The sequence below is a fragment of the Ambystoma mexicanum genome, chromosome 9 (assembly GCF_040938575.1).
Source record: "Ambystoma mexicanum isolate Mex_15411 chromosome 9, UKY_AmexF1_1, whole genome shotgun sequence".
NCBI lineage: Eukaryota > Metazoa > Chordata > Amphibia > Caudata > Ambystomatidae > Ambystoma > Ambystoma mexicanum.
The window spans coordinates 1,278,844,094-1,278,868,178 of record NC_090931.1 but is presented as its reverse complement, the minus strand read 5'-3'; the positions used below and the strand labels follow the sequence as shown (position 1 = coordinate 1,278,868,178).

At 45.5% G+C, this 24,085-nt stretch overlaps 1 protein-coding gene across 1 annotated transcript in view; it reads right to left on the bottom strand.

Moving 5' to 3' along the window:
* Positions 1-24,085, bottom strand: part of CFAP221 (cilia and flagella associated protein 221) — a 988,124-nt gene that overhangs the window by 255,276 nt on the left and 708,763 nt on the right. Inside the window, exon 15 of the mRNA XM_069616611.1 lies at positions 20,273-20,369. Within this exon, the coding sequence (XP_069472712.1) occupies positions 20,273-20,369 (97 nt within the window). The remainder of the gene's footprint in view (positions 1-20,272; positions 20,370-24,085) is intronic.

The following is a 24,085-nucleotide window of genomic DNA, read 5'->3' as shown; positions in this document are numbered from 1 at the left end:
TTAAGGCCATTAGCACGCCGCAATATCACAGTAGTAACCGGGGTGCTTAAAAACATTTTTTAAAAAGATTTTCCTTAGTTCAATGGAAGGCCGCACTAGTCCCGTTGGACAAAGGAAAATCCTTTACAAAGTTGGCCACAGTGGAAAGGGAAGAGGGGTTCCATACGGAACCCCTCTTCCCTTTCCATGGCGGCCTGCGGGAGGCAAGGGGTAGGAGCGGATGCGGCACCGCCGCAGCTGAAATATATGATGTGATATGATAGTTTATTTAAATAGCACCTACACACAATGTGTTTCAGTTAAGTAGACGGGTGGGAGTATGTAAAAAAACAAAAAAAGGGATGGCGGGGGTAGTTGGCCGTCAGGTGGCATGGAACGTGGGCTTTCACCGGTGGTTGAAGCCTGTGGCCCTAGCCACCCTACTGGCTAGCACCCTGAATGGCTAGCACACCCCTGAGTGGCCAGGGTGCTAGTGGTTAAATATGATAAATGTGACTTAATCATCCTATTAACTCAGGTCGAAGAAATAGAAAACAAATTGAAAAATATACCAACTACTGATGAAGGTAATACATTATGCACTAGTATAGATTTGGGTCTTATGATTTATGAAGAGGAAATCAAGCAATTAAAACAACATACTTTTTTGTGGGATAAATTGGACTTTGAATCAAGACGTGTGTATACATTTGGTTTGATTCACTAAGGAAGCTGGCCAGCACTGCCAAGGTTCTAACAACCATACCGAGTGATACATGTTCATCTGAGTCAGATTGAGGAACCATCGAATCAATAGCATTTTTTAAAAAATTTTTTAGAGGAAACGCGGCTCCTCTGTCAAGATTGAAAGATGCAAAATAGGGGGACTGGCCACGGCAGATGGAGAGGAAGGGGATCAAATCCTTCCCAATGTGACAACTGCTCCGGAGAGATCAACACACTTTGGAGGGCAGTGCCGGAAATTACACAACCCTCTTCCAAGCAAATGGGCAATCTATCTACACCTGTACTGAGAAGCAAAAGCAACTCTTGCCACTTGTTTTGAATTTTTGTCCTACTACAGTTTTGGACTATACTCATACTAGATTAGACTTTGATCAGTATATGAGGAAATTGAAATGTACTAAATTCTTCACCGTTAATCTGAAAAAAAGACATTCCATGTTTGACCTGTCCAGGGAAAACCAATCTGGAGATAACAGATTTACCAACATTAGTTGATTTAGCTCACTTATCTGATACTTCTTTCAATTCTGACAATGTTAATCTGTCGGCTTTCAATATTGATACAGATCGGTCTAAGGATTCTAAACATATGTGTAAGTCTAAATTTAATTTGCCACTAATGGGGGGCTGCCTGGAGGCTTTTTTCAAGACTTGGTAATTGCTGATTTTAAAAAACAAAGGCATTCCTAGCCTGATATAACGTGTACATGTCTAAGAAACAATCAAATATTTTAGCAGAACTGCAAAATCTCACCAATCTGGTTATTAAACCATCTGATGTAGGTTCCAACATTGTCTTGCTGAACCGATTAGACTTCATTTCCGGAGCTAATCAGCAACTGAGAGATTAATCCTTCTACATTAAGCTGTCTGCTAAACCCTTCTCTGAGATTGCATATGATCTCTCCACATTGTTTCAGAAATGGTCCCCATGAGGTATTCTGGATCTTGACATTTGTAAATGTACATAATTTCCTTCATATGTCATAGTAACCATTAATTTTCTGCTGAAAATTCTTAAGTATACTGTTGGCCTCCAGGCAGACCTACTGCCACATTATCAGGCTCACTTCTTGAAAATATTTCTAAATTTATTGATGAAACTTTAAATCCACTTCTTTCTACTTTGAACTCATTTTTGAGGGGTACTAACCATTTTTTGCAACTCATTCATGAAATACCTTGGGAAGAGGGTATTCTATTTGCCACACGTTATGAGGTCTCCCTATGTACATCTATGATCATTCTGTTGGATTCAAAGCATGTGAATATTTTTTGAACTCTAGATCATTGAATTTCTTGAGCCACACAGAAATGATCTCAGAAATTATTTCCTTCTGCCTGAAAAACAATGTTTTCCTTTTCAATGAGTCCTATCGACTAGTGAGCGGAAACAGCGATGTGGGCTGTCTCACGATGGGCTAGTGGGAACACCGTTATTTTTGGTCATCCAATAATTAAGCTTTGACTGATCATGTTGTGCCTTAGTTGCGATTTATTGATGACCTCTTTATCATTTGTAGAGGAGATGTGGACGACTGAATGGACTTTTCCTGATTCCTAAATCAGAATAATATTAAATAATTTACTGAGACTCCAAGTCAAACAAATTTGGTTTTCTAGATGTACATGTACGGTTAACTGCTACAGGTCTCCAGGCTACTGTCCAAAGAAAACCACCTGTTCTAACCTTCCTCTACATGCTACAAGTTGTCATCCGGCCACATGCATCAGGAGTATTCCACATGGTGAATTTGTATGCTTGCGTCCAAATTGCTCAGATGTTTCTACTTTTGATACAGAATGTTCTGCTGCAGCGTCTAGTTTTGTATCTCGTGGATATTCCAAAAGAGTTATTGAAAGATTTCGGACATCTGGTTAAGTCTTCCATTCAGTGCACAGTCCCAATCTATACGAAATATTATCTGCAAATATTGGCATGTCCTTAGAACTGATAAAGATCTTGCACACATTCTACTCAGTCTTCCATGTTTAACCTTTCGGAAGGCCCCTGCCTCTAAAGACAATCGTGTCTCTAGGTTTCCATCTCTCATTAAAAGTGATGCAGGGGGTAGTGCTTGGATACAATATATGAGAAATTAGAATTGTTACTGTCATGCAATTTTGCATTTTATGTGTTCTCATTGTAGCATTTAGCTCATTACCAGGCTGTCAATACTCTGCACTTTAGATTTTGCTGCAGCCAGATTTTTTATTTTTTCATTGATGTTATCTGGCTATTTTGCAATTTGCACTTGGATAAGTTATGCCTATATTTTCTTATTTGCCATTCATTGTTTTTCGGCAGCTTTGCACTTTATCACCTGCCTGGTTTTTTATGCTGCTTTTATCCCATGGCAGTTGAGCACTATGCACTTGAAGATTACTTTATTTTCAGTAACCATGACCGCTTTTGAGAAAGTCTAGGGTGTATGATCCCCTTCGTTTTCATGTTCATCTCTAGGCAGATTGGCACTGTGCACTTTATAATTATGACTTTAACATCTTTAACAATGATGGCAGTCTAATAGGTGCCTGGGTACTTTACCCTGTTTCATCATGTTCATTGTATTCTAACATGGCTGCCGATGGCTGCTTTACTGTTTTAGTGTTAACGTTCGAGACTTTGAATTTTCTATGTCTTCTGTATGTTATATAATTCATGGAAAATGTGATTTACTTTTGTGAACAAGCACCTAGTGTGCTTCAAAATGTGTCTCTTACAGCTTTCCCTGTGTTCTGCTTATTTCTTTATTAAAATATCCACCACGGATTGAAACACGGCACGTTTGTTTGTGCCATTCAGTAAACATTTTTATATATATATATATATATGTTCAAAACCAAAGGAAAAGATAATTCCACTTTTCCAACGAGGACGGCACTCAAAGCGGTCAGGATGTCAAAAAAATCTTCAAAATAAATCCACCATTCGCCAACAAGGTTACTTATGCCATATCCAGTTTTATTAAGGGCATAACAGAGCTGACGCGTTTCGCAACAATCCCGTTGCTTGATCACATATAAAATGAGTGATTTGCACAGCGTTTAAAAACAATCAGAGAAGAAAGTTTCAAACTCTATGGTTTTACCCAATACAATTAGTTCCTTTTCTCTTTCGACTTTTTCCCCAATCCATATAGATTCTCTCCTGTGTAACTGCAGGCGGCCATTTTAAAGTGTATTTCAAGTCACTCTCATTATGTTGGATGTAAATACCAGATAACAGTTTTTTCGGTAAGACAGCAGTTTTTGTTAATGGTGTTGACAGAAATATTGTGACACTAGTGGTCAAAGCAAGAAATACTGTGTACTCGGTATGAATATACCTTATTAACTTGCTTACTAGCAAACCAACTAGATTTCCCCATCTTAATGAACGATAAAATGAATAAGCTGCTGTTTCAAATTCAATTAGAGATCTCCTTTTTCTTTAAGCATACTGTCCCGTAGATATAAGAAAACAGGGAGGAAACATGATGATTGAAAGTGCATAGTGCTGTAAACATTGGTTCTAAGTAAAACCAGAAATGTATAAAGTGCATAGTGCCATCATTATTCCTCATATACGGGCAATAGCTTGGTTGTAGATAAACTCATTAATTGTACAAGCAGAAGATATTCTCAATAAAGTGCATAGTGCTGTAAACATACATTGCCATTGTAAATCAGTGTGCAATATAGGTTATAATAAAACCAGAATTTGGGCAAATACATGCCGGATTTTAAACGAAAGGGGAAGTATAGAGAGAAGGGATTAAAAGAGCTGTGCAGTTTTCACTAAAAAGGTCAATACACATACAAAAAAGTTTATACAATTTACAAAGTATTAGAAAATGTTAAAATGAGCTCAGGTATCAAAAATATTAAGCAAGGTATTGCCATTAGTGGTGAACTACAAAAAACGGGCGATGTCCGCGAACACTGTGGTAAAAACATATAAAAAGCACAACATTGCACTTGTCAAACTAATGAAACAATCTCTGGGGAGGTGAGAGGTTGGGATGGGAAATGTCCATAAAAAGCCAAGAATTTGGCATTTTTGTTCCCCAGTCCAGGGCAGTCCTGTGGTGTTCGTGGACATCTGAGATGTTCGGGGTATATATGCTTTTTCTGCATTACGGGGATTAGAAAAGCAGTTTTTGGATGGCTTCTAACTATGGCGCCACTCACTGAAACTGCATTTAATTCTAGACCTGATTCTGAATGGTTTTGCAAAGTTTGGTGGGATTTTGTCAATAGGGGCAAAATTAGAGGGCGGGTCTCAACATTTTTATATGGCTTATAACTTGGTTGCCATTTGACAAATGTGGACAAACTTTTTCAGAGAGATTATAGACCCAACCTTGAATGTTTGTGCAAAGTCTGAATGGAGTTTGTGAAGTGGGAGCAAGGTTATATGACTATTGTATGTACGTACGTACATTCTGACACTTTGGAAAAAATAAAACATGGGCAGATTTACAGCAAACTTGTGTAAGGAGCATTGGCAAGGACCTGAAAGCATGGTTTTGCAAATGTGTAAGCGTTTTTTTTTTTTAAGTGTCATAATGTAGGTACAAAAAATAGTGATAAACCTTTGGTGACTGAGGTATGGCCTAAGGCCATGACCCGGACAATCTGGCTACTGGCCATGACGACGAGGGACCATCAATGGGGTTAAAATGGGCATGGCAACCAGGGGCTGGCTATGTGGTAAAGTATTTTAAAATTGGGATAGGCTTGAAAGGGGAAAAAATTGTGCTTGTGGGGATAGGTTGAAGTGCTGGATGGGATTGCAGCAAATATTCACGAGGAGGGTCAACAAGAACTAGAAAGCATGGTTTTGCAAATATGTCCTGTGTTTTTTTTTTGTTTTAAGTGTAAAATATAAGTACATAACACAGTGATATAACATTTGTGTCTGGGCAATGGGCCTGGTCATTAGCAAGGAGAAATGTGTACTGTAATTTAATCATTCGGCATGGCCAAAGCGGTAGGATTGAATGGGAAAAAATATTCTGCTTGCGGTTACAGCCTGAAGTGGTGGACTAGACTACAACAAACTTGCATAATGAGCATTAGCAAGGACCTGAAATCATTATTTGGGAAATATGTCTTGTGTTTTATTTTTAAAAAGTGTAAGAATGTAAGTAGAAAAACTAGTGATATACATTTGGTATCTGGGTAGTGGGCCTGGTCCTCGGCAAATGCAAATGTGTAATCTGATTTGCTCATTGGGGAATGTGGCCCAAGCCCAGGCACCATGGATTTGGAAACTGCCCATGGTTGCAAGCCATGAGCATTGGCCATTGGTTATATTATTAGGATATAGTAGACACTGAGCTAGGATGCAGGCTAGGTGCAGTGAATAATAGGAGTGGTTTGGTTTGGCTGGGGTCATGGTGGAGCCTTATGCTGTAGGCAACTGATCAATAATTTCCATCCCCAGCATGTGCTGCTGATAACGACAGACATAAGTATGTGTTGCAAAAAATATGTTTTATAAAGGAGGTTTATAGTTCTTTCATATATATGAAAAGAGGAATTATTTATAACTTATATATAGTGATGTAACACCATGAAACATTTTCACTTATAAAAACCTATTAAATTGACAGAAATAACTTTCTTAAAGGGATTTTATGGTTAAGATGCATCCCACCCAGTAGTTACCCAGTGGCGTCCCACCTTGGCATACCTTGGCATTTCCCTCCTGGGTTCTCATTAGCACTCTGGGCAGAGGAGCCAGCCAATCAGTTGGGTAGGAACACAAGCTGGAACCGCTGGTACAAGCCCACATTCCAAGCCGCCTGACGGCCGGCTGTCCCTGCCGCCATCTTGCTCCCCACCCTCCGTCCCATTTTTTTTTTATGTTCACCCTCCTCGCCCTAATTACTTTATTTCGGCGGTGGCGGGTGCTGCTACTGCATTCGCTCTTTCTCTTTGCCTTCCGCAGGCCGCCATGGAAAGGGAAGAGGGCCTCCGTATGGAGCCCTGCCTTTCCTTTAAATGGTGGCCATCATAGTAAAATCCTTTTTTCTGGCACCTCAGGTTAATGCTTTGGCAACCCAGGGTGCTAATGGCCTTCATCTCCAGTTGCAGGGGCTGGAACGAGGGATAATGGTCTGGAACCCTCTATCTGCCCTCGCTTCGCATGGGCAGATCATTTGGGCTGCCGGGCCAATATCCCATGTTATAGCTGCTGGAATGGGGGATAAACGCTACATTATTCCCATTAGCATATCACAAAATGCTAATGGAACTGTTGCAAAATCTTATTGAGTCTATCTACTTTACTAGTAAATTTTCTAAGTATCAGTTCTATTTTTTAACTGCAAAAGGTGGGTCCTAAAGGAACCTTTTTTTGCAAGAGTGGTCAGAAAGTAAGGTGGGGAGGGCAATGAGGGAAGAGTCACCAAGCAGTAATATGAAGGGGCAGTTGGACAGGGGAAGATGTTGCGCGTGCGTTACATCTTAGGTAGGGGGCAGTGTTTCTCATGCTCCTTGATCACAGTTTCAAAAGCACTTCGAAATTGCTCCTCCCTGCCGAGTGGTGTGTTGTAGTATATATAGAGTACTGTTTTCTTAGAAAGATATGCATCAGCAGCCTCTTTTATCGCTTGCAAGGTAGCTGGTGGGATGTTGTGTCCAACAGAAGCAGGCTGTGTGGTTACAGTGTTGGTTGAGGAAGATGTGGTGGAGGAAGACAGCCTAGTACTTGCTAAGAAAGGAACAACGTTTTTGAGAGCCTTGCGATGGTTGGTTTTGGTGTGGCAGCGCATGGAAGTGGTCCCGTGCAAGTACTGTCCAGGTAGTCCACGACAGAGTATAACGTTGCACTCAGTGCATTTTACTTTGGTAGTTTTAGTCTTTGGTACATTCCCAACAGTGGTAAAGAACTGCCACACCCATGATTCTCTGTGGGTGCTGTAAGGAAGGCATTGTATCAACAGTAAAACAGACCCAAGTGACCAAAGTTCAACTCCTATCTAAACCTAAATCTATAAATGGGAGCAAGCTACGACCATCAAATAATAATGCAGTCCTAGCGGAGTCTTGTCAAAATAAAAGGGCATATACTAAAAATAAAACTATTACCAATCTTTACCACTACTTTACAAATAGTGTGGGATAATGTTCATTAAAAAGTAAGAAGTATTCACAAAATGATATGCCACGATGTTCGGGCCATTGGCCTCCACCTTCCCCACGTTTTCAACACGGGGCAAGGCAGTTCACTCGAGCAAAGCACGCACTCTGGCTTCTTCAGCACAAGGATACAGTTCTATTTCCAGCAAAAGGGCCTTCTATGCCCAAGTCTCTTTTCTAATCAAAGTCTCTTGATTCAGAAGGTCTAATGTAGAAAACAATAAGATACACAGTTCTGTTCTTCGTACAAGTATTCAACTTGGGTATTTCATGCTTGATCCCCCTCAGCCAGGTTCAGATCCCTGTTATTTTATGATCTTTACTGCAGATCCCCCTCTTCCGTGCTCAGATCCTACTTTTTACAAAGTTCAGAGCATATTCGTTTTTTCGGGTGACTCACGTTTCACCCCGGATTCCCCTCTGCCAGGCTCAGATTCACTCCCTTTTCCAATTAATCTCCCTCAACCGGGCTCGGACCGATTGTAGTTCAGCTTGGCTTATCGAAGACTTTTGAATGTGCACAGGGTTTTAGCTTGACCTGTTGCAGCACCACTTTGATACAAACTTCTGTTTCACAATACAGTCGCCATTCAGTTGGATACCTAACAGAGACCTTCGAACGAGCACCCACATGGCGCCAGACCACTCTGTATATGGTATCTCGCTTGGCCTTCCCAAAGTGCATTCACTCCTTTGGTTTCCAATTATGTTCAAGTCGCTCATCACATTCGTTTCACACACTGTCCTCTAGGGATTTCTTCATACAATGTTGCCGCTTGCAACCTTGGTTCAAACACAAGCTAGATTGGTATCAGTCTCTCTGACCCACCGGCTGTACTGTCTTTACTGGCGCTGCTTTGTTGTAGGAGCCAAGGACAGTACCACAGCGGCAATCATACCTTCCTGCTTTGGTTATCAACACCGGAGAGCCCTTTGGATTTCTTCATACAATGTTGCCGCTTGCAACCTTGGTTCAAACACAAGCTAGATTGGTATCAGTCTCTCTGACTCATCGGCTGTACTGTCTTTATTGGCGCTGCTTTGTTGTAGGAGCCAAGGACAGTACCACAGCGGCAATCATACCTTCCTGCCTTGGTTATCAACACGGGAGAGCCCCGGGTACCTTTGATGCACATTGTAGGATGGTTCAGCTTTAGTTCCCGGTTTTAGGCTTTTTACTTTACAAGGTTCGCAAAAGTAACGGTAATTTAAAGGTCAAGGGCACTTCCCTCCTTGCAACCCTCTCTGGTCTTTCTCCTTGTATTAAACTGCCAACTTGGAACTGCTGTTTCCTCGTGTGCTTTAGTGCTCCACCTTTTATCCACGTGGCAAAGTGCGATGGAAGTCTGGTGTGTGTAATGATCAATAATTGCCTGACCATTGTATTGGGATATGTCAGGTATACGGCTCTGGTGTTAGTCGGTTGTCGCTCATGGTGAACTGTTTGTGAGAGAGTATTTGTGTTGGAAAAGGGGAGGGGGGGCATTGTGTTCCTAGCTATCCTACTGTAACGCTCACCTGGTATCCACGGGGACGTCACTCAACCTGTTCTGACCTCTTACGACCTCAAACCCTTCCCTGGAGGCTACTCGACTGGAGACTGGGCCTGAAACACAGGATTGGTAGAGTTTAACTCCCTATTGCCTCTGTGTGCTTGAACCCCTTCTTCTCTGGGGAACAACCCTTCCCTTTGATCCACAGCTCACCTTGTTTTCTTGGATAGTGTGCTCTCCATCCTGCTTTCAGCGCAGGGGCGCGTTGATTGATGCGGGCTCGTTGCTGCCTAGTTACTTCACTGGCAAGAGTCCGACAGGTAAGTATAATGAGTCTTTTGAACAGTTCTCTAACTTCGTTCCTTTCCTTCCTTAGATGATGGCCGGCGTCTGGGGATGGCAGCGTGCTGCTGAGATGAATAGCGCTGAAGGCGAGAGAGCGTGATGCACAATGCACTCCTTTCACATTTGTATTGAACTGAGTTCTTTTTCTGTGTCTTTTAGGTGCCGCAACGTTTTCAGCATGGATGCCGGTTATGAAGAACAAATGTGGTGAGTAAGCGCGGTATGCGGTGCCTCTAGATGTTTCCACGCTAACCTGGAGTGTCTTTTCCCTCTTGCAGATGGATGAGAAGTTCCGGAGACAGAGTTCCCCCAGAGTGGCTGGGATTCAGGTAAGCGTTTGAAGCTCGTACAGTCCTTAAAAATAAGCGAAGATTTGCAGAATGCTTACTAATGCCTTTTTTCTGTTCTTTTCCCTTTTCCTTAGGAAGCGGTGTGCCGGGATGGGAATGACACCGCCGAAGATGCCCGCAGAACAGAAGGAGCCATGAATGATGGGCAGAAGCACCGCAAGGTAAGGCTGTTCCTAATGGTGTTCTTGTTCTTGCAGGAACTGAGCACAGAAGAAAGATGCAGGCCTACTGGAGACCGATCCGAACACGGTGAATCTCACGCTGCAGGTGCAGAAAACGCAAAGCATGTTTCTCAGCCTGGGCGTGGCTTAAATAGTCTCTAGGTATCCCAGGTGTCTCTGGGCTGAACCACACCCAAAGGACTAGACTGCACATGCAGTTCTGGGAACCGAAATATGTGGGGGCATCCATCTTGTCCCCATCAATGCACTACAAGTCCAATCCCCAATGTTATCCTATGGGAGTGAGTTAGTCTGGTGCCACAAGCGCCAAGTCTGACTCCAAGTGGGTCTTTGGAGGGATTGGGAGGCCCTTGAGGGCCATGTAGGTGATCGTGGCCTGGCTCCAGCCTGATATCTTGGAGGGCTGAGGACATGAGGGGCAGGAATCATGACAGCACTCCCCCCCAATGCCCCTCTCAAGGTGGCTCTTCTGTCTGGTCCTGGTTTGGTTGGATGGTTTTGATGAAATCGTTTAAGCAAGCGAGGAGCATGGATGTACTCACAAGGCTCCCATGTCCTGTCTTGTGGACCATACCCCTTTCAGTCTACTAAGTAGTATAATTTGGATCTGACGTACTTTGAATCTAGGATGTCCTTGACTTCGAATTCTTGCTCCCCGGCGACTACTACTGGCTGCGGTGGCGTTGCTACCCAGGTTGAACAGGTTTATGGTGAGACGCGTGGAACACAGGATGAATCTGCATGTTTGACAGCAAAGCTAGACTGACTGCCACAGGATTTATCACAGAGGTTACAGTGAATGGACCAAGTATCTTGGATGGAAAGTTCGGGTTCCTTTAATGGACACGTGTTTAGACACCAGCCAGACTTGTCTCCCACTTGGTAGTTGGGGGCTTTTGCTCGGTGTTGATCAGCAAACTTCTTTTGGCGATTCTTAGCTTGAAGTAGGTGTTCAGCTGCCCTTTTAAAGGTTTCAGAAATGTTTGTGTGCAAGGTTTTGACTGCTGACATTTCCATGGTTGTAGGAACGTCCAACTCAGAAGTACGTGGGTGCCTGCCATACATGGTATAAAAGGGTGTCTGCCCAGTGCTGGTGTGTATGGAATTATTATAAGCATATTCAGCTATCCATAATAGGTCGAACCAGCTTCCTGGTGTAACATGCAACGCAGATACTGCCCGAGCGTCTGATTTGTCCTCTAAGTTTGACCATCCGTTTGGGGATGGTGACTGGTGGATAGTCAGATGTCGATTTGGGTCATAGAGCAGCATTTTCTCCAGAAGTTAAATACGAATTGAGTTCCTCGGTCTGAGACCAAAACTGAAGGAAACCCATGGAGCCGTACGATGCCTTCAAGAAATTGTCATGATGCCCGCTCCCGGGGAGCCGGTTCAAGCCCTGCGTCCCCGAAAGCGGACATCCAGTCCCCAAGGAAGGACCCAGCAACCCCATATAGGGGCCCTTTGAACAGTGTCCTGGCACCTATGGCACCAGGCTCATAAAAGACATCAGTCCTGGCGCCATAGGCGCCAGGCTCATTATGGGAGTGCTTGGGTGCACTTACCTGATGCAGACCATGCTGCAGGATCCCGGCCTCCTTGAGGCCTGAAAGGAACTACTTTACCTGTGGGACTAATTTACCATCCGGACGTGGTCGGGGAAGGATACATACCTGGAACTTCTTCCAAGGCTATTTAAACCCCACCCGAACAGCCACACGTGCTTCGCGTTGTTCTGCATCTAGCAGCTGGATGCTCACCGTGTCTGCTCCTGCATCCTGACTTCTGCCACGCCTGCCAGCATCCTGGATCACCTGCAAAGGAAGAGAAGAAGAGAACAGAAGAAGGAAAAGTCCTTACTTGCTAAATCCGCATCCCGGAGACATCTCGCCGACAATTCTGAAAAGGAAAACTTTTATTTAAAAGCTCATCGCGTCGATCGCTGCAGCGCCGCATTCCACTCACCTTTACAGGGCGCCTCCATGTTCAGCAGCGATCATCCGGATTCGCAATCAGGCCCCAGCGCCTAAGGAGAAAAAGACCAGAACAATAGGTGAGAGAGAAGGGAATAAGGAAAGCTAAATCTCCATGTTAAGACTTACCAGTTGATTCATTCCCTCTTCATTTCGGTCTGTGCCGCATCCTGGCATTTCCGGACCCCGGCCCCTGAAGGGAAAAAGAGACATCAGCGTTAATGAGCGAATGAAAAGACATTACCAAAAGACGCTCATTAAAGACTTACCCGATTTCTACAAGGATTTCACCTCTCATCTCGGGTCGGTGCCTGTTCCCCGGCATTCCGTACCCCGGCCCCTATGGGGAAAAAGACACTAGCATTAGTGCATTAATGCATGGACAAAAGGGGAACCTCTTATAAAAAAACTTACCTGGAAGCCAAGCAAGTTTGGTTCTCACCAATCCAAAAATCCAGTGAAGTAACTGGATACCAACGCGCCCCTGCATCAGAAGAAGGATGGAGAGCTCGTCCTTCCTGACCATAAGGTGAGACGCTACGAGGAATCACAGAAGGGTTTCGAGGAGGGTGAGAGGGGAAAGTGGGAGGCCGATTGCATTACCCCGCAGACAGTTAATCCCCTATTTTCGCCTACAGAAGGATACTTCGGAGAGCCAGACAAGCCAGATTTGGGGGCCCGGTCCAGTCCGTCTTCCGAACCCTGCGCATCACCTTAAAAGAGGTCACAGCAGCGCGAACCAGGCCAGCGCCTCCGTGGGAGTCAGGTGAGCGTAACAGAAATACCTTTGCCAGAGTGGAAGCATTTGGGAGCCCCTTAAGAGGAATGAAATGTGCCATTTTTGAAAATAGGTCCATGACCACAAGAATAGTGTTAAACCCTCGTAAGTCAGTAATAAAATCGAGGGACAACGTGTGCCAGGGTGCTGGTGGGATTTCCAATGGTTGTAATAGCCCAGCCGGTTTCTGCTTGGATGACTTGTTTTGAGCACATACTCCACAAGATAGGATGAATTGGATAATTTCTTTACGCCACGTGGGCCACCAATATTTTCGTTTTTACCTTGGCTAGGGTTTTAGTGATTCCGGGGTGGCCCTCAATCAAGGAATCATGATAACCGGACATGACTTGTTCTCGTAGTTCTTGGTTTGGTAAGAATAAACGATTCCTGAAGTAGGGCAACTGATCTTTTATCATGTAATGTTCTCATAGTGCACTCCACGCTTGTAATTGCTCCGGACTCATCAGGTTTTGGATTTCTTCATGTAATTCTTTCTGAGTTATGGTTGCTGTGATTCCTAGGAACTTGTCACTCGGGATGATTGCTATTGGGTCAGGAGTCTGATACCCTTGCTCTTCTACCCCCATACGGGAAAGGGCAACGGCCTTCCCGTTTTTCACCCCTGGACGAAATGTAATCACGTAGTCATATTCAGCAAAAGAAAGAGCCCAACGTAGTTGTAGTGAGGATTGGGCCTTTGCCGTTTTTAGGTACTGGAGGTTCCGGTGGTCAGTTATTACGGTGATTGTGTGTCTGGCGCCCAAGAGGTAGTGCCACCATGCCTTAAAGGCTTAATGGCCAGGAGTTCTTTGTCTGTGATAGCATAATTGAGTTCAGGGGGTGTGAATTTATGCAACCAGAAAGCAACAGGGTGTAACTGGCCCGTTTCGGGGTCCTTTTGAGAGAGGACGGCTCCCATAGCCATGCTTGAGGCATCCGTTTCCACCAGGTATGGGAGATCAGGGTGAGGGTGGCGTAAGATTGGGGCAGAAGTGAATCTTGTTTTGAGTTCCTGGAAAGCCTCCTCGGCTTCTGTTGTCCACTGGAACTTTTTGTTGCTTTTCCTTAGTAATGACGTGATGGGATGCACGATTTGCGAAAACCCTGGGATGAACCGGCGATAGAAGTTTGCAAAACCCAGCATACTTTGAACCCCCTTGAATGAATTTGGGGATGGCCAGGTCAGGATAGCATCTACCTTGTGTACATCCATTCGGATTCCATTTGGGCTGAGAATAAAGCCCAGGAATTCCACCTCGGAGACGTGGAATGAGCACTTTGAGCTTGGCGTAGAGCTGGTGTTGACGGAGTTTCTCCAATACGGATCGGACGTGTTTAACGTGGTCCTGCTTTGATGCAGAATATACTAGGATATCGTCGATGTCCACTAGAGCACAGACATCAATCAATTCCCGTAGGACATTGTTCATGAAGTATCGAAATGCAGCAGGCGCGTTGCAAAGGCCAAAGGGCATTACTTGATATTCGTACAGGCCGTATCTGGTGCGAAAAGCGGCTTTCCTTTTATCCCCCTGTTTTACGCGAACAAGGTGATATGCCCCTCTCAGGTCTAGTTTTGTGTAGATTTGGGCATCTTTGACTTGAAATTCAGGGATCAGTGGCAGGGGGTAGCGTTTTTTTACGGTAATCTGGTTCAGTGCGTGATAGTCGATGCACGTTCTCAAGTCCCCCTCCTTTTTCGGTACGGAGAATAGAGGACTGGCTGCTGGAGACTTCGAGGGACGGATAAACCCGTTGGACAGGTATTGTTCAAGACAGGCCTTCAGGTGCTGGTTTTCTGGTTCCGTGAGTGCATAAATTCGCCCACAAGGGATTTGTGCGCCGGGTATCAGGTCGATTTGGCAATCATATGGTCTATGCGGTGGCAGGGTATTAGCCTGTTCTTTCTGAAAGACATCTTGAAAGTTCTGGTATTCACTTGGTAGGGTGCTGTTTGCCACAGTCGGAAGCGGGAGGTTCTGGTGTTTATTGGTTGTTTCTCTTGGCGATAACATGTGTGGGCGCAAGTCTTGGGAAAGGCCAATTCTTTTGCTCGCCAATCAATTCCAGGATTGTGAGCTACCAACCATGGCATTCCCAAAATCAACCGGAACTGTGGTGCCTTAAGGAGGTCGAAAACGATAGATTCTTGGTGTCCATCCTGGCACAGAAGGGTTAAAGCTGCAGTGCATTGGGATACTGGACCAGAAGCTATTTCCGTGCCGTCGACAGTGGTAACAGTGTCGGTGGTTGATTTAGGGCGTAACGGAAGCCCCATATTTGCCGCAAGATCCTGGTCAATGTAATTTCCAATGGCTCCACTCTCTATGTACGCTCTTATTGCGTGCATCCGAGATGGTTGTTGGTGATTGATCAAGACCACAGATAGTGCAAAATGGGAGGTCTGTAGTTCACTTTCTTTGCTCGACAAGCGGACCCCTACACTTGCCGGGCTGGGGAGTTTTCCGATTCCTTGATGGTATCTTCCTTGTCCATGGCCCCTACCGTCCTCCTCGGTGGCTTCACAGGGCACTCTAAGGAAATGACCTGACCTTCCACAGTACAGACATAACTGCTGCTGTCTCCTTTTATCCCTTTCCGCTTTACTCAAGGGGGATCTGACCCCCCTGATTTGCATTGGTTCTTCTGAACCTTCCATTGTTCGGGCAGTATTGTCCTTTGAATGCACATACATAGGGCGAGGGTCCCTTCTGGTTCGATCTGCTCTTCGGTCCTGCAACCTATGATCCAGTTGAACAACAAGGTCAATGAATTCTGAGCAGTCTTTCGGGGGGTTCACTACTTGTGCGAGAACATCCCCCCCACAACCCTCGATGAAATAATGTGGTTCTCTTCTCCACTGGCCATTCTGCTTCAACTACAAGTCTATTGAACGTGGCTATATATGTTAATAGGTCTTGATTCCCTTGGCGTAGGGACAGAAGTTTGTTGTCTAATGCCTGCCCATGAATACGACGGGCGAACAGCTTTTCCATCTCCTGCTGAAAGCCCCTGAAGTCATGCAGCAAAGGATCGTCTTGGGCCACAAAGGGTACAGACCAGTCGCCGACGCTACCACTCAGGTAGGATAGCACAAAAGTGACCCGTGATTGGTCATTCGGAAAGGCCCCTGGCCTACAAAGAAAGTGCAGGCGGCACTGGTTCATGAACATTGCAAATCTCTTGGGATCCCCCGTAAATCGTTCATGCGGGGCCAAGGGAACTGCCCCAGGAAGGGTTTTCGAATGGGATTGGCTGATGATGCTGGCATCGAGGGCACGCTTCCCGGCAATGGTGCATGCCCTGCTTGTGATTGGAGAAGTTGCCGGCTTAAATCATCAGTGCGTTCTTTGGCTACTATCAGATCTCTCCTCAGGGTGTTGGTCTCCTGCCTGGCTGCATGTACTTCGGAACGTAGTTTCCCCCAACATGTGAGCTAACTGGTCGGTTTCTGACGTTTCCATGACGCCCAGGTGGATTTTGATGTGAGTCTTTGCGTTCTGTAATGCTCACCTGGCATCCACGGGGACGTCACTCAGCCTGTTCTGACCTCTCACGACCTCGAACCCTTCCCTGGAGGCTACTCGACTGGAGACTGGGCCTGAAACACAGGATTGGTAGAGTTTAACTCCCTATTGTCTCTGTGTGCTTGAACCCCTTCTTTCCCGGGGTCCAACCCTTCCCTTTGATCCACAGCTCACCTTGTTTTCTTGGATAGTGTGCTCTCCATGCTGCTTTCAGCGCAGGGGCGCGTTGATTGATGCAGGCTCGTTGCTGCCTAGTTACTTCACTGGCAAGAGTCCGACAGGTAAGTATAATGAGGCTTTTGAACAGTTCTCTAACTTTGTTCCTTTCCTTCCTTAGATTATGGCCGGCGCCCGGGGATGGCGGCGTGCTGCTGAGATGAGTAGCGCTGAAGGTGAGAGAGAGCGTGATGCGCAATGCACCCCTTTCGTATTTGTATTGAACTGAGTTCTTTTTCTGTGTCTTTTAGGTGCCGCGACGTTTTCAGTGTGGATGCCCGTTATGAAGAACAAATGCAGTGAGTAAGCGCGGTATGCAGCGCCTCTAGATGTTTCCACGCTAACCTGGAGTGTCTTTTCCCTCTTGCAGATGGATGAGAAGTTCCGGAGACAGAGTTCCCCCAGAGCGGCTGGGATTCAGGTAAGCGTTTGAAGCGTGTACAGTCTTTAAAAATAAGCAAAAATTTGCAGAATGCTTACTAATGCCTTTTTTCTGTTCTTTTCCCTTTTCCTTAGGAAGCGGCGTGCCGTGTTGGGAATGACACCGCCGAAGATTCCCGCAGAACAGAAGGAGCGATGAATGATGGGCAGAAGCGCCGCAAGGTAAGGCTGTTCCTAACGGTGTTCTTGTTCTTGCAGGAGCAGAGCGCAGAAGAAAGATGCTGGCCTGCTGGAGACCGATCCGAACACGGTGAGTGTCACGCTGCAGGTGCAGAAAACGCAAAGCATGTTTCTCAGCCTGGGCGTGGCTTAAATAGTCTCTGGGTATCCCAGGTGTCTCTGGGCTGAACCACACCCAAAAGACTAGACTGCACATGCAGTTATGGGAACCAAAATATATGGGGGCATCCATCTTGTCCCCATCAATGCACTACAAGTCCAATCCCCAATGTTATCCTATGGGAGTGAGTGAGTCTGGTGCGCCAAGTCTGACTCCAAGTGGGTCTTTGGAGGGATGGGGAGACCCTTGAGGGCCATGTAGGTGATCGTGGCCTGGCTCCAGCCTGACATCTTGGAGGGCTGAGGACATGAGGGACAGGAATCATGACACCTACCTGGTAGAATGGGAAAAAAGGTGTTACAGGGAAGAGGACACCGCTTCTCGCCATCAGGTGTCCCACTCCCACTCCATGAAGAACCCTCACCCAGGTGATCCTCCCGCACTGGTCCACCCCCAGGGTCTAGATCCAAAGGCGATGGGCGTGCCCTGGCCACCTGGGAGAGAGATTCCCCGGGACTAGTGGGTGAGACACCTTCTGGTTACTCACTGTAGGCAGGCCAGAGTCTTTTTTTTACTGTAGACCGGGTCCACGCACATTGCGCAAGCCCAATATCCATTAAAAAAAGAAAAACCCAAGATGCCCATTGCTATAGAAATAGAAAAGAGACTGGGTCCCTCTTGTAATCCTATGGCGGCCGCATGTGGGACAGAGCACCAGGACCGCAGCACAAATCTCCAGTCCAGCTGAGAGGTGGAAAGGGAGCGAGCGGGTGGGGAAAGGATGCAGTGTGGGTTGGGGGTTGGGAGTGGGAAAGCAACATGGAGGCCCTCCCGGTTGCCTACTCGCAACCAAGGTTGCAGCACCCAACGAAGAGCCTCCGGTGGCTGAAGAACTGCTGGAGGTACACTGTGCTCTAGCGTTCCAGCCAGCATATCCAGCCGATGATTGGCTGAGCACCATTCCGTGGGTGCAAATATGTATAATAGTTCAGTTGTGATGTCATAATGTCTGCTGCTGGAGCCAGCAAAGAGCAAACTTCCTGCACTCACTATGGCACTTAATTAAAGCCATGCCAATCTTTCTAAAGTCCTTTCTGGTGAAATTGCTTTCTGTGACACTTTTCAGACATGAATTGATAAGGTGCTGTTTATGGTAGTATGCATATTTTGTGCACTGCTGGAGTTTAACACTTGAAAACAAGACTATCTGCATGTTATTACTTACTTTCAAGGACAAAACATTTTAGATGCATTGCATTAAACTAATATACTGTTTCTCTGCAACAAGTTAGAAGCTGCTCATTAGATTTTTAGTCCAAACAGATTCTACACTGATTATATGTAGTAACAACTGGAACATCCCTTACATTAGTTTAAGCAAGAGGGTAAAGGTTGCAAAGGCTATACCATGTGTGGCCATTTATTAGAAGAAATAAAATACTCCCCATCACATGATATTGCAAATCACCTCGGAATTCTGTGACCTTATAAATGTACCACCTGCCCTTCGCCTCATTCCTCTTTTTGGTCATGGAACTCCTCTGTGACTTGCAATATCCTTATAACGTACAGTAGGGGTACTTTATCCCACATATAAGAATTAAGAGTTGGTAGCTATATCAAAGATCATATTGATGCAATAATATAAAAGCAATACATGGGAAAATAAAACAATTGGCAGTAATTCGACAGTATTTCATCTTAATTACGATAAAACTAATTTACTCTTACTGGTAAAGTGGTAGTAAAACGGTGTTAATCCCTATTTTGGAGTCCTTAGTACTTCATTTCTTTCCACATTTATCGCAAGCTGTAATTCTGCTACAGTAAATCTGCCCATTTTTGCCCAAATCGGATGCCCTCATAGCAAGTTGCAGATAGGCCCTCAAGATGGTAAAGAATAAAAAGTCAATGGGCCTCATTACAAGTTTGCCGGTCTGGGAACTACAGTACGGTTAATAATGGTACCGGTGCTACAATCATGATCTGCTTGTAGGTGCCGGTATGGCCACCAGGTCAGACCGGGTGGCTGCAAGGGCACCCGAGGGCAGAACTCATATTATGGCGATACGGTAGCAATGGTGTCAGTAGCGATACCGGCGCCGTTGTTGCCTTACCGCCATACTTGTAATGAGGCTCATTTATTTTTGGCGCACAATAACAACTGGGGATACCATTAACACCTATAGACTTTTATGCGCTCATAAACCTTTAAAGTAAACAAAGGACTCAAACGCCTTTATTCTGAGCCACATACCTGTTAGTTCATTAATCAAACAAAACCTCCCGCAACACAGTGAGGAGTTGTTATTTTGATGCGAGAGATTAGAAGTAAGGCTTGTGTCCAAGCCAAACCCGCTTACAAATCAAAGACGTGGACGCGAAAGCAAATATATATTTGTAAAATCCATATGTTATTTACAATTGGCCAATCAAAGGTAACTGAACACAATCTGAAGTAGATAAAAAGAGTAGCAATCATACAAGATAACATTGATACCTTTTATCACACAGATATAATGGATCTGAAGCATACGCTCGATCATGGATGTTTTTGATCAGTTGGAAAAATGAACCATGGAGAAGGATTATGCGTAGCCAGGCTGCATGTTAGGACATGCTTATGGATGCAGAGAAAAACATTATCAGCGAAAATAACTCTAGGGTGAATGCAATCATTAGTTGGAAGACCAGCTTGGGATCTGAATGCCAAACGAAATATCTGAGAACTCACCCATGTCATTTCAATGACATGTTAAGGTTTTTAGTTGCGAAGTGAAAAGATGGTTTAACCAATCACAGTGGACACAGTGAATAACTATTGTACCTGATATATGCTGGCCGTCTTCCTGGTGGGCTTTGAAAAACCGGATCACTTTTCTTAGTAAGGCTAACCTCTGGTTTACACGACATCTGATCAAAATCTAGAAAAGAGGAGCAACGTTTTCATGAAATATCAACTATTAACATGGTATCTAATAATGTAGGACGCTAGGGTACAGTTGAATGTTTAAGGTCAGAGACACTAAGCTGTAGCTTCTCAGGAGGATAGATCAGGAGCAACGTGCTCTCGTTGGAAACAAGATGACACGGAGCACCACAGGTTCGATCCCTGGGTATTAAGCGCAGTTATAAATAAACTATCACATCATATTATATACTGAAGTGTTCTGGCATGAAACTGATGAGAAAGCCTGAATCTCTTCCAGTGCACGCACACTCTAGTCACACTCATAGGTATTATGGAGTCATAACCTTGGACACCCCTTCATGGGTCCTTGCCCCTTCCTTTGTAAAGCAGGAGAGAGAGTGGGAGTGAGATTGAAAAAGAGTGGCAGAAAGGGAAAGCGCGTGAGAGATGCAGCGAGATAGAGTGAAAGAATGAGAGTAGCAGAAAAGGAGTGAGGGCTAAAGAGGGGAAGGCCAAGAGACAGGGAGAAAGAGGCGAGAGAGAAAGACTGAAGAGAAAGAGTGAGGCAGGGTTTCCACACAAGGCTGTCAGCGAGCTTCTGGCAAGCCCAACAACTGCGAAACACCCACTTAGAAAGTGTAAGCATAAAAATAAGTGAAGCTAGTGTGCAGCCTCACGGACAGGCTGAAGTGCAGTATCACAATGGAAATAGTCACACAATGGAAGACACAAGCTGCTAGAATGGACAAAACTCTGTAGATCCTTTTCCTCCCTCTCCCCCATTTCCACTTGTGGTGCCACTAAGTGACTGTGTTCACGGAGGGCACCTTAAGAACCAACTATAATTGAAATAAATGGGGGTGTGGGAAAGTTCAAATGTATCAGACGGGGACCCAACGTACACTTGTGTAATGAAGTACTCTCGTACCTAGGGTTTCCAGTAGATATGTGAAAATCTCTTATTATCTTTTGCAACTTGCAGAAAGTTCCTCGCCCTGCATAACGAAAACCTGGCGAGAAAAGGAAATTAAAAGGTGCTAGATCCCACAGTGTTACCTCTTGCCCACCACCCTCCCTGCTGGGAGCTCTACAATCTGGATGGCCTATTCCTAAGGGACCCCAGCTTCCTGACTAACCCAGTAACTGACCTTCCGAGCCTGCTTGCAGCAAGAATGTGCATGAGCTCACCCCGACACTAACGGGAGAGTGGCACGATGTAACTGCACCCTGATGGCAGTTGTAGGGGAGGACTGGTCCAGGAGACCCCTCTCGCCTGCGTTTTTCTCCCCAGGTGAGGGCTATGGCTCATTGGGCGTTCCCTCGTGCCACCCGGGCCCAGGTGGTGGAGGGCTCACCCGCTGGAGACATTGCCCACACGTATTGATTGCCCATACAAATCTAGCTAGGCCCAGAAACCATTTTTTGTCTGGTAAAGATGGTGTGAGCTCAGCGCACTGTAGCGCGGCCCCCACCCTTGGAGAGTCTCATCCCTGTTGCCGCAGCACCCTGGCAGATCCGCTGCGAGCACGTTCCCACGAGCAAGACGGACATGAGCTAGCACAATACGCTAACATTGTAACAGTTCACCTCCCGCAGTGTACTATCACTATCAGCATGACCCGGCCAGCAGGCCTGAACAATGAGAAGAATGGTAAAATGGTCATCTGATGGCAGACAGTCTTAATATATATGTATATAGTAATGTCAAGACCACTTGCAAAGTATGCTTTCTTCCACAAAATCTCTTATATCACAAACGCCTGTAGAATGTATTAAAATGAGAGAGCATGCTTCCATGATATAAGCAATGGCGAGCTCACACCATTACAGGTGGATACTAATAATAAAGGAACGCTCAAGGGATCTGTTTGTTGCGTGTATCACTGGGCACCCTACCTCCCATGGTTTTGCGCCATAACTAAGCTAATGCTGCTAGAGTACACGAGAAAGCGAATGCAACTATACTATGGACTCATGTAAAGGATGCGCGAGAATGCACTTATCATGTGTGTATGTCTAAGCCCCTTATGTGCCACCACCGTCCCAACTACTACCTCATTTACTGCAAATATATATGCATGTAACTAAAATGCTGTAGCTGCTAGAATATAATGTACAAATATGGTGCTCGGACTGGGTATAATCGAGACACATCCAGCAAAGTTTAAATGCATGTTTTGAAGCGATTTTGAATAAGTATTATAGAAAGTGTTCAAATGTTTGTGATGTCTTTACCTACATTCAGCAACACACGAGGGAGATACCTCTGTGAATGCGTACAAGGTCATTTCCCCCTCCCACCCTGCGAAGGCTGCCAAGGCATGAGAACAGAGGCCCGCTCTGCGCTATCCCACCTCCCCCGACCAGACTGGTGCCGCTTCAAAGAATTGTAGCCCCACTGCAGCACCCAAGGCCGCGATCAGCCACCTGCATTATTTACAGCACAGCAGTAAACCCTTGTCTAAACTCACGCGCCCCCCTCGTAAACCCCACAACCCACCGGACCGTCTTAGACTCATGGCCCTGTGCAATCAGGACACCCAACACTTTGACAACACACAGCGGAACATCCATAACAACTTCTAACAAGACAGAAAGACCTGTACCACCCGTCCCAGGCCCCGAAGCTTAGCCCCTCGACCTATGGCCCCGGTCAGCAGGACACGGGTAACCAGGCCTCGATGTATTACCTCCAGACCCCTCACAAGGTGCATTCCTCCTGTGTTGCATTAACCTATAGAATAACCTATTGGAAGATTTACTAAAGAGAATAACACTGTAAATGACTGAATGACTGCGGTGTGCATGGCCGAGGGCAAGTAAGTCAGGAGAGGCATTCATCTCTGCCACAGGCTGCCTCGGCACACCAACACCGCCCGGATGAACTCAAGCCGACCTGCCAGGCCCAGCCCAACCCACGAGGGTGACGTCCTCCAGCCAAGACCAACCACGCCGCAGCAGCACCTATAGTTAGTCGTCGCCACCCAATCCCAATGAACTTGTGCCCCCTATAGTATGTAGGTTTTGATGACGTTTTTTGTAAATATATACGCCTGTCTTTGCGATTGTCAGACAGAGCGCTCTCGGAGTTTGCAGAGTTCTTTGCATGCCCTATTCTGATTGATAAACTCCCATTTACGCTCACCCGCACTCTGTCTTGGCCTTATTCCCATTTTGGGAGAATCCTTCATTGTCTCTCATTGCGGGGAGGATCGTGCTGTTGGGGGACGCTTGCTTTCACAGTATACACATGGATGTGGGTAGGGGGTGTCATTGGGAGTAAGTGACGAGGGAGAACGTAGCTACTTATCGTTTTACACCCGAAGTACCAATAAGGCTTGTTCCTTTACGCCCGGAACAATCTCCTCTCAGGACTCACCAGGCCGCTGGTCGTGTAGCCCTGAGCTGTACCTTTATAAATGATGCGTCCCAGCTTTCTTATGCATTCCTCAGTCGTTGCATTCGGTGCTCTCCCTGCAACCTAACATCTCTTGAAGCAGTGCCATCCATTGCAACAATGAAGCAATAGGGATGCCATTCATTCAGTGCCAATTGTAAACCGTGGAAATGCATGAACATTAAGTTCTCCGGGTGGGCGGAGCTAACAATGATTCCAGCGTAGTTCAGAACAAACCCGTAGATTGTTAGCACTTAAGGGGTTCATATAGTCTGAGCACCTCGGGAAGGAACCAGAATAATGTTGATTTATTTTCAGGATCACACCAGTAT